The 11,388-nt window shown below is 42.3% G+C and overlaps 1 protein-coding gene across 1 annotated transcript in view; it reads right to left on the bottom strand.

Annotated features, from left to right (window-relative positions):
- The window catches only part of ELP3 (elongator acetyltransferase complex subunit 3), a 123,335-nt gene that overhangs the window by 56,996 nt on the left and 54,951 nt on the right, over positions 1-11,388 (bottom strand). The window contains exon 10 of the mRNA XM_043486687.1: positions 3,799-3,992. Coding sequence (XP_043342622.1) covers positions 3,799-3,992 — 194 coding nt within the window. The remainder of the gene's footprint in view (positions 1-3,798; positions 3,993-11,388) is intronic.

Below are 11,388 nucleotides of genomic sequence, written 5' to 3'. Positions count from 1 at the left end.
GGCGGGTCATGGTGGAGAGTTCTGACAAAACGTGGTCCACTGGAGAAGGGAATGGCAAACCACTTCAGTATTCTTGCCTTAAAAACCTCATGAACAGTATGAAAAGGCAAAAAGATAGGACACTGAAAGATAAACTCCCAGGTCAGGAGCTGCCCAATATGCTACTGGAGAAGAAAGGAGAAATAACTTCAGAAATAATTAAGCGATGGCGCCAAAGCAAAAACAACACCCAGTTGTGGATGTGTCTGGTGATGGAAGTAAAATCCGATGTTGTAAAGAACATTATTGCATAGGAACCTGGAACGTTAGGTCCATGAATCAAGGTAAATTGGAAGTGGTCAAACAGGAGATGGCAAGAGTAAACATTGACACTTTAGGAATCAGCAAACTAAAATGGACTGGAATGGGTGAATTTAACTCAGATGACCATTATATCTACTCCTGTGGACAAGAATCCCTCAAAAGAAATGGAGTAGCCCTCATAGTCAACAAAGAGTCTGAAATGCAGTACTTGGATGCAATCTCAAAAACGACAGAATGATCTGTTTGTTTCCAAGGCAAACCATTCAATATCCCAGTAATCCAAGTTTATGCCCCAACCAGTAATGCTGAAGAAGCTAAAGTTGGATGGTTCTATGAAGACCTACAAAACCTTCTAGGTCCAAAAAAAGATGTCCTTTTCATTATAGGGAACTGGAATGCAAAAGTAGGAAGTCAAGAGATACCTGGAGTAACAGGCAAATTAGGCCTTGGAGTACAGAATGAAGCAGGGCAAAGACTAACTGAGTTTTGTCAAGAGAACGCACTGGTCATAGCAAACACCCTCTTCCAACAACAAAAGAGAAGACTCTACAAATGAACGTCACCAGATGGTCAATACCGAAATCAGACTGATTATATTTGTTGCAGCCAAAGATGGAGAAGCTCTATACAATCAGCAAAAACAAGACTGAGAGCTGACTGTGTCTTAGATCATGAACTCCTTACTGCCAAATTCAGACTTAAATTGAAGAACATAGGGAAAACCGCTGGACCATTCAGGTATGACATAAATCAAATCCCTTATGATTATACAGTGGAAGTAACAGATTTAAGGGATTAGATCTGATAGACAGAGTGCCTGAAGAACTAGGGACAGAGATTTGTGACACTGTACTGGAGTCAGTGATCAAGACTATTCCCAAGAAAAAGAAATGCAAAAAGGCAAACTGGTTGTCTGAGTACAGACAACATAGCTGTTACACATAGCTGAGTAAAGAAGAGAAGCGAAAGGCAAAGGAGAAAAGGAAAGATATACCCATGTGAATGCAGAGATCCAAAGAATAGCAAGGAGAGATAAGAAAGTCTTCCTCAGAGATCAATGCAAAGAAATAGAGGAAAACAACAGAATGGGGAAAGACTAGAGATCTCTTCAAGAAAATCAGAGCTACCAAGGGAACATTTCATGCAAAGATGGGCACAATAAAGGACAGAAATGGTATGAACCTAATAGAAGCAGAAGATATTAAGAAGAGGTGGCAACAATACACAGAGGAAACATACAAAAAAGATCTTCGTGACCCAGATAAGCACAATGGTGTGATCAGTCACCTAGAGCCAGACATCCTAGAAAGTGAAGTCAAGTGGGCTTTAGTAAGCATGACTATGAACAAAGCTAGCAGAGGTGATGGAATTCCAGTTGAGCTATTCCAAATCCTAAAAGATGATGCTATGAAAGTGCTGCACTCAATATGGCAGCAACTTTGGAAAACTCAGCAGTGGCCACAGGACTGGAAAAGGCCAGTTTTCATTCCAATCCCAAAGAAAGGCAATGCCAAAGAATGTTCAAATTATTGTACATTTGCACTCATCTCACACGCTAGTAAAGTAATGCTCAAAATTCTCCAAGCCAGGCTTCAACAGTACGTGAACTGTGAACTTCCAGATGTTCAAGCTGGATTTAGAAAAGGCAGAGGAAGCAGAGATCAAATTGCCAACATCCGCTGGATCATTGAAAAAGCAAGAGAGTTTCAGAAAAACATCTACTCCTGCTTCATCGACTATGTTAAAGATTTGACTGGGTGGATCACAACAAACTGTGGAAAATTCTTAAAAGAGATGGGAATACCAGACCACCTTACCTGCTTCTTGAGAAATCTGTATGCAGGAAAAAAAGCAACAGTTAGAACTGGATATGGAACAACAGACTGGTTCCAAATTGGGAAAGGAGTATGTGAAGGCTGTATATTATCACCCTGCTTATTTAACCCCTATGCAGAGTACATCATGCAAAATGCAAGGATGGCTGAATCACAAGCTGGAATCAAGACTGCTGGGAGAAATGTCAATAACCTTCAGATATGCAGATGACACCACCCTTATGGCAAAAAGCGAAGAACTAAAAAGCCTCTTGATGAAAGTGAAAGAGGAGAGTGAAAAAGATGACTTAAAACTCAACATTCAGAAAACTAAGATCATGGAATCTGGTCTCATCACTTTATGGCAAATAGATGGGGAAACAATGGAAAGAGTGACAGACTTTATATTTCAGGGCTCTCAAATCACTGCAGATGGTGACTGTAACCATGAAATTAAAAGATGCTTGCTCCTTGGAAGAAAAGCTATGACCTACCTAGACAGCATATTAAAAGGCAGAGTCATTACTTGGCCAACAAAGATCTGTCAAATTAAAGCTATGGTTTTTCCAGTAGTCATGTATGGATGTGAGAGCTGGACTATAAAGAAAGCTGAACATTTGAAAGCTGAAGAATTGATGCTTTTGAACTGTGGCGTTGGAGAAGACTCTTGAGAGTCCCTTGGACTGCAAGGAGATCCAACCAGTCCATCATGAAGGAAATCAGTCCTGAATATTCATTGGAAAGACTGATGTTGAAGCTGAAACTGCAATACTTTAGCCACCTGATGCAAAGAACTGACTCATAGGAAAAGACCCTGATGCTGGGAAAGATTGAAGACAGGAGGAGAAGGGGACAACAGAGGTTGAGATGGTTGGATGGCATCACCAACTCGATGGACATGAGTTTGAACAAGCGCTAGGAGTTAGTGATGGGTAGGGAGGCCTGGCGTGCTGCAGTCCACGGGGTCGCAAAGAGTCGGACACGACTGAGCGACTAAACTGAACTAAACTTCCACTGCAGGGGGCATGGTTCTGATCCCTGATCAGGGAACTAAGATCCTGCATGCCTCAGAGCACAGACAAGGAAAAAAACAAACCAACCATGATTGTAAAGTGAGATCTCAGATTCTCTCTCCTAGAAAACACAGTTCAGATGACTTCCTTCATGCCAACAGGAACAGGTAACTCTTTCTCCATACTTACATTAATATCAGTGAAGAATGCCTGTTGCTACTCTTTCAGAGGCTCTAGAACAGGGATAACACACATATGGCCACAGTGTGTCCTCTTACACTCACTATAGGATCTGGGCTGGAGCAGATCCGGAAGAGGAAGCACTGATCGAGTCACAGGCTCCTGCAACCCCACACCACACTGCTGCCCATCACCCTCCATCCATCTCCTGGCTCATGAACGAGTAGACGGATGAACACGTGGATACCCATGACATAGCAAAGCAGCTTGGACACCTGTCTTATCATTCCCAACCCCTCTATCTACAGGGAGCATTCCTGATGTCCCATTTGTCCCCAGACCCTCCATCTACAGAGAGAATTCCTGGTGTCCCATTTGTAATGAAAAAAATTCAAACCCATCAATTTTCAGTGACACTGTTCTCATTAGAAACTGTGGACAGACAGGCTTGTCACTAATGACTGCTGGCAGGAAAGGTAACACACTACCTCTGCACGCGGTACACTCGCGTCCACGGGGGTACGAGGGCCAGGATCCGGGCCACCAATTCGATCAGGTCGCTGGGGGAATAACTCTTGTATCTTCCTGACTTCCACAGCTCATAGAGCCCTGTCCCACGAATCACCAGGGTGGGGTAGAGTTTCAAACCGTCAGGACGGAAAGCTGGGTTCTCGAAAAACTCCTGTGGAGAGAGAAGATGAGCTCCATTAGTTACATGGAGATTACCCATGGTGAAGCTTCCATCCTGGGCCGACTTCTCTCACATACCTGCCTGGTTCCTAGACTACTTTCCATCAAGCGAGGGGAGGGAGACAGAACAGAAACTCACTGTTTTTACAGTCTCACGGGAGCAACACACTTGGGTGCTGGATGCCCGAGCCCTGGCTGACCCACCTCCTGGCCACTGCTGCCACCCTCCCCACCCTTGCCTTCCTGCCGTGGCAAAGGCCATTCCCTCTGCCTGGAAATTTTATCAGGTTTTCTTCATCTAGCTCACCTTTAGGTCTCAGCTTGAATGCCAATTCTTCAACGAGGTCTTACTGACCTTCAAATACAAATTGCTTCACTTAAATTTTTTTCGGGGGGGGGGGTGGAATTCTGTATTATTGCTTTCTTATCATCATCATACTGACGATTCATCTGATGCCCGCCTTTACCTCCAGACTGTATCCTCCTTTAATAATGTAATATATTTAAAAGTGACTTTTAAAAGTGACATAGATCATTATCTGGGCTGCAAAACCTACAATGTTTTCCATGTGGCCCTCTGCAGAGAAAGTATGCTGACCCCTGGGTATGACTGTGTTGTCCTCAGGCCAATGGGCGCCGTTCCTAACCCAGAAGACACACACAGTCCATTTGTCACCTGGATGCTGAGCGATACAGCTAATTCATCTCTTTTGACACAGTCATTTCCTGCATTGTATCACCCCAGCTGGCTTATTTCTTTACTTGGGATGAAGCAAGGAGACATCAAGCCTTCTCCTTTCTATGATTTTGCACCACAAATTTGCTCTTGGATTCCACTTGCCATGTGATGGAGGAATTAAAGTGGATTCACATAGTTTCCTCTCACCCCGACCCGGCATTAGTATCTAACTGGCTAGAGTACTGTATCTTGTGAATGGAATAAATGCTTTCTATCTTGTGCGGTTATTACTCCAGAGCTTTCCATTGTGTAACTGCTTTCCAAAGAGATGTAACTACTGAGTTTTCGATCTCTCTCATTGATTCCTATTATCATCTTAAATGCTCTAATCTTTGTGCACCATTGGCTCTGAGGAACAGTCTGCTGTAACTGCGTGTAATTTTCCCTGTAACATTTATATTTTAAAGAGTCATCCAGTCTTTAATAAGTATTCTATAGCCATCCACAAAGCCTATGTATGCAAGTCACTCTCCACCTAGTCTGCATCCATACGGGGAATATAGGATTTCAGCAAAGTACTTCTGGCTACTTGTATAATAAATTTAGGAGATATAAGGGCTGATAAAATCCTTTCATAAGAATGATAATAGATCGAACAAGTGCAGGATTTCTTGTTAAATGCAGAGAATTGAAATATGTTTCTTTCCTTTTCTTCCAAAATCACACTAAATAACAGGAAATAATTTTTTTAAAAGCATAAACCCAGAGGAACAAAGGGAACATTAGAGGAGAGAGGAGGAGGAATAAGTGATGGCAGTAAATTTCTGGAAGACAGAAAATGGAAGATTGGTAAATGACTCCAAGTGAAGAAAACTGCAAACGAACTATCTGCAAAGGAGGGTACGGATGAAAGGGCAGCTCAGTCACACAAGGGTCCCAGGAAGGCATGTGAATCAGAAACAGCAGGCAACAGGCAGGAGGGAAGACAGCATTGGATCAAAGTCTTTCCACAGATTTATCTCTAATCCCCCTAATTCCTGAGTCCTTCTACAGGCAGTCACCTGCCCGTTTGTTCCCTGGAGAAACTGGAAAGCTGCTGGACTCTGAGATTCCAGGTGCAAAAGAAGACATGCGTGAGGATCAGAGCTTGAAAACAAGGAGAGTAAGTGAAAGCCAGCATGGTAAATGGTGGAGCCCACCCTGCCCCTGGACACTAGTAATCAGTTTGCTGTGACCTACACCCACAGCCCTCACAGCTCCCAGGAACAAGCTGCAGAGTCTGTCTCTGGATTAAATAAATGGTCCTAAATAAGAGTTCTTTAGGGAATCCCCTAAAGAAAGGAAGGTTACCATCAACAAGCCATAAACAGCTTGTGATCTGGTTTTCAGCTCCTCACTTTAAAGCATGACCATTTGGCTAAGGATTACCAGATACTTGGGGGGAAGTCTAAAACAGGAAAGGTAGACCAAAACAAAAAGAAACAGAGGAACTTGGAGGAAACAGAGGCATTGCATGAAGGAAAAATAAACCTTAAAAAAACAAACTATAAGTCCTTTAGAGAGAGAAGATCTAGTACATCCATAAAGGGCTTCCCAGGTGGCAAAGAATTTGCCAATGTAGGAGACGCAAGAGATGTGGGTTTGTTTGATCCCTGGGTCAGGAAGATCCCTTAAAGAAGGAAATGACAACCCACTCCAGTATTTTTGCCTGGAAAATTCCACGAACAGAGGAGCCTGGAGTGCTACAGTCCAGGGGGCCACAAAGAGTTGGACACGATTGAGCGCACACACACACATAAAACAAGAGGGTGCGAGAGAACTGAACACTGAGAATGTGAGAAAGAACTCTTGGAAGTTAAAACTATAACAAAAACATTTAACAGAAAAGTTGAAAGATAAAGTGAGAAAATAATAAGAAAACAGGAAAAAAAAAGACAAATAAAAACAGAAAAGATAAGAATATCAGGTAATCAACCTGGGAGAGCCAACATTTCAAATACGAGTTTTAGAAACAGAACACAGAAAATGAAACAGGAAAAAGTGTCCCATAGTACAAAGAAATCTCTCAGATGATGAGACTCGATCAAAATATAGCATGACTAACTTTTAAAAACTCTCTTAAGATACACCAGTGTAATGCATCACTTTCTCCAGAGTGAAAAAAACCCAGGTTATATATATTGTAGTTTTTAAGGAATAAGGAATACAGTGTTAGGAATGACAATACGCTTCTTGGCAGCACTAAAAGAGCTACAAGACAATGGCATAACGTGTTTTTTTAAAAAAAAAAGAGGTAAAATGGCTTTATAGAATTCTGTTAAGTGGGAAGGTAGAAGACAGAATAGAGACACTCTTGAACACGTAAAAGGCTTACTTTCCATGATGAATCCTTTCTTAGGAAGCTGCTGGAGAATGTGTTTTAGTAAAGGAAGTGTTGAAGTGTGAAGTGTCAGCTGTTCACTCGTGTCTGCCTCTTTGCAACCCCATGAACTGTAGCCCTCCAGGCTCCCCTGTCCATGGGGATTCTCCAGGCAAGAACACTGGAGAGGGTTGCCGTTTCCTCCTCCAGTGCGGCAGATTCTTATCATCTGAGTCATCAGGGGAGCCCACGTAAAGGAATAAATCAATAAAAAGGATTAATATGGTTTCTAAAACAAAGGTTGTGACTGTAGAGAGTGAGAAAAGGAGCCCTAAGGAAGACACCTGTGAACTAGACAGAGAATTGTCAGTCCAGTTTGGAGCTGGAAGATTAAATGTCCAAGAGTTGTATCTTCAGCCTAAAAATGGAACTTAGAGTATTGGACAGGGTTGGCCAGTGACAGAGGGGCTTTAACGCTGAACGGGCACATTTGAAGGTTACAGGAACTTGGAGAATTCCAGAAAAACATCCACCTCTGCTTCACTGACTACACTAAACCCTTTGACTGTGTGGATCACAACGAACTGTGGAAAATTCTTAAACGGATGGGAATACCAAAACACCTTATCTGTCTCCTGAGAAACCTGTAGGCAGGTCAAGAAGCAACAGTTACAGCTAGACATGGAACAATGGACTGGTTCCAAATTAGGAAAGGAGTATTTCAAGGCTATATATTATCACCCTGCTTATTTAACCCCTATGCAGAGTACATCATGCAAAATGCAAGGATGGCTGAATCACAAGCTGGAATCAAGATTGCTGGGAGAAATGTCAATAACCTTCAGATATGCAGATGACACCACACTTATGGCAGAAAGCGAAGAACTAAAGAGCCTCTTGATGAAAGTCAAAGAGAAGAGTGAAAAAGTTGGCTTAAAATTCAACATTCAAAAAACTGAGATCATGGCATCTGGTCCCATTACTTCATGGCAAATAGATGGGGCAAAAATGGAAATGGTGACTGACTTTATTTTCTCCAAAATCACTGCAGATGTTGACTGCAGGCATAAAATTAAAAGATACTTGCTTCCTGGAAGAAAAGCTATGACCAACCTAAACAGCATATTAGAAAGCAGAGACATTACTTTACTGGCAAAGGTCCATATAGTCAAAACTAAGGTTTTTCCAGTAGTCATGTATGGATGTGAGAGTTGAACCATAGAGAAGGCTGAGCACCGAAGAACTGATTCTTTCAAACTGTGGTGCTGGAGAAGACACTTGAGAGTCGCACGGACAGCAAAGGGATCAAACCCGTCCATCCTAAAGGAAATCAGCACGGAATGTTCACTGGAAGGACTGACGCTACAGCTGAAGCTTCAATACCAGGAAGGTCTGATGCTAAAGCTGAAGCTCCAATACTTTGGCCACCTGATGTGAAGTGCCAATTCATTGGAAAAGACCCTGATGCTGGGAAAGACTGAGGGCAGGAGGAGAAGGTGACGACAGAGAATGAGAATGAGATGGTTGGATGGCATCACTGACTCAGTGCACATGAGTTTAAGCAAACTCCAGGAGTTGGTGACGGGCAGGGAAGCATGGCGTGCTACAGTCCACAGGGTCACCAAGAGTCAGACACAACTGAGCGACTGAACAACAACAGTAGGACAAGAGATTCTCTCTACTGATGCTCAGGAAAAAGCAATCCAAGCACGCAAGAAGGAAAAACGGTGGTAAATATTAGGACCCCTGCCCCCACCACTAGGCTACAACAGTTGAAAGTGGCAGAGGACTACTGCATTTTGATATGACCCCCTTAGGAGGTACTGGATTCTCAAATACTATTTAGTAATAGTTTATTACTTCCAGTTATTTTATAAACTTAAAAACTAACAAACATCATTCTGCTGGTAATGTGAATGATACATTAGATGGGAACATGGCTGGTGGCCCTGTGATTAGCTAAGAAGCTGTCTGCCTTTGCAGTGAGCTGACGAAAGCATGAAGCCATGGCGGTGGGGCTGAAGAGGAGGGGACAGCTGTAAAAGACATTCAGGGGGAGTAACAGACAGGACCTCCTGTGGGATTAGGCCCGGAGTACAGGGAACAGTGACAGGAGCGGCAGCAGCAGGCGTACTGAGCACTCGCTCTGCCAGGCATTTTTCTAACGATGCGTTATCTCTGCCCATCTTCACAGCCGCCCCATTTTAAAGATGGGAAAACTGAGGAACAAAGCGGTTCAAACAGCGTGCTACCAAGTGGTGGGGCCGGGATGCAAGCTCGCCCCAGTCTGGCTCTGGAGTCCAAATATTTTCTACTTCCTCCTGAATGATTCCTAAATTTCTAGCTTGGGAGAGTATGTGGATGGCGGGGCCACAAACAGTACAGGAAACAGAAGGGGAGACCACTGGGGAATGGAGAAGTATGTCCATATCGGATACATTAAGTCTGAAGTACATGTAAGGCCTCTGGTGCCTGTTGAAGAGTATTCAGCAATTGGACTTAAGAGCTGAGGCTTAAGACTGCAGAGAAAATGAGATTCATTGAAGTGTAAGTGTTAAAATCGGGACAACAGAAGACAGACACACACATATAGAAGAGAGCAAAAGACAGAAGCCACACTTATGCAGTGAGGAGAAAAAGAAGATCTAGCAGAAAAGAAATAGTCCTAGAGGTAAGAAGGGAACCAGGAGACAGCAGAGTCACAAAGGCCATGGAGGTGGGAATTTCAGACTGGAGATAGTCCTGTGGGATCTACCTTCCCCGACTAGGGATCTAACTTGCATTCCCTGCACTGGGAGGTGGATTCTTAACCACTGGACCATCACGGCAATCCCTGGAGATAGTGTCTAACAATAACAAAACGCTAAGGTTGGATAAAATGTCAGCAGAGAAGTAGCCTTTGGATTTGGAGGTTAGCAAGTATACTACAATGTTTGAGGGAAGACTGGGTGTATGTGTATGTCTGTGTTGGCAGGGGAGGACCTGCCAAACTGTAACTTGATCACTTGGTTTTTGGGAAAAACAGCACATTGTGGGTGCGGGCAACTCCTCAGAGTCAAAAAGGTGGGCAAACATGGATGGACTTTAAAAGACTTCCCATGACTGACAGAAGGTTCTGGAGATAAATTTTTCCTCAAGAGAAACCAACACTTTCTTAGTGATGCTTAGATGAAATGCTAAGCATTTTCAGCACCCTGAACTTGGATATCCAAAAGCAGTCTAATTTTGAAAGAATAAAAGACCGAAACAGCAAAAAGTTATTATGAGTAATAAATGATACAACATTTTGTAGTCCTATCTGAGGACAGGTGGAAAGGGTGAAGTTAATGCTTGGAAGATAAAGTCCTAAGATGTTAAACATTCTCCATCATAGCCAGGACTTTCAGCTTTATAAGGAAAAAGAAAACTTCATTTCAAAAGTAAATTTGAGTTACTGGACAATATAAGTAAATGCTATTTATCACACACAGCTTTGACCAGCTCTGCACCTATCACTAGATAAGAGTGTGAATCTACAATGAACAGATGCAAATGACCACTTCTGCTCTTAGTGACTTGGAATTAGCCTAAGTAACAATTAGCCTAATAAAGCCAATATATAACTAAGGTGCACAGCACACAACCCTAGAGATACTATGGCTGCAATACCTCAGTAGCTGTAGATGCTTTATGGATGTACCAGGCAAGGTGACCTTGTCCTCCAGAGTGATAACATTTTATAGACTTCTACAATTATTACAAGTAGACCCCTTAGCAACGCTTCCAATGGATAAAACACATTAAGGGAACTATCTGTGGGCTATATGTGACAATAAAAGTAGAGGAGGAAAAAGTTTTTAAAGTGTAAAATATGCTGCCTACTAGTTCAGAAAATCTCTAGAAAACAAGATTCCCTAGACAAAACCCAGTTTTTAAAAAAAATTAGTAAACCTTTTATTGAAACATATCTTAGTATGGAAAAGTACACAAATTATAAGTGTACATCTTGATAGATTTTTTAAACATTTATTTAATTGAAGGGTAACTGCTTTACAATATTGTGTTGGTCTCTGCCATAGGTCAACATGAATCAGCCATTGGTATACATATGTCCCTTTCCTCTTGAAGACAGATTTTTCCAAATCATGTAACCAGTACCCAGATGCTCAAGTTAAGAAAAGGCACATTATCAAGACCTCAGAAGCCTACCACATGTCCACTTCCAGTTACAAATCCACCCAAAGCTTCTGAACCTCATATTAATAGAATTATATGTTAGGTTGTCTTTTGGATCTGGTTTCCTTTGCTCAATATTATGTTGAATAGAATCAGCCATGTTCACGAAGCCATAATTAATTTAGTCTTACTGCT

The sequence above is a fragment of the Cervus canadensis genome, chromosome 14 (assembly GCF_019320065.1).
Source record: "Cervus canadensis isolate Bull #8, Minnesota chromosome 14, ASM1932006v1, whole genome shotgun sequence".
Taxonomy (NCBI): Eukaryota; Metazoa; Chordata; class Mammalia; order Artiodactyla; family Cervidae; genus Cervus; species Cervus canadensis.
The sequence above is the reverse complement of the archived record's forward strand: the minus strand, read 5'-3'. Positions and strand labels throughout refer to the sequence as shown.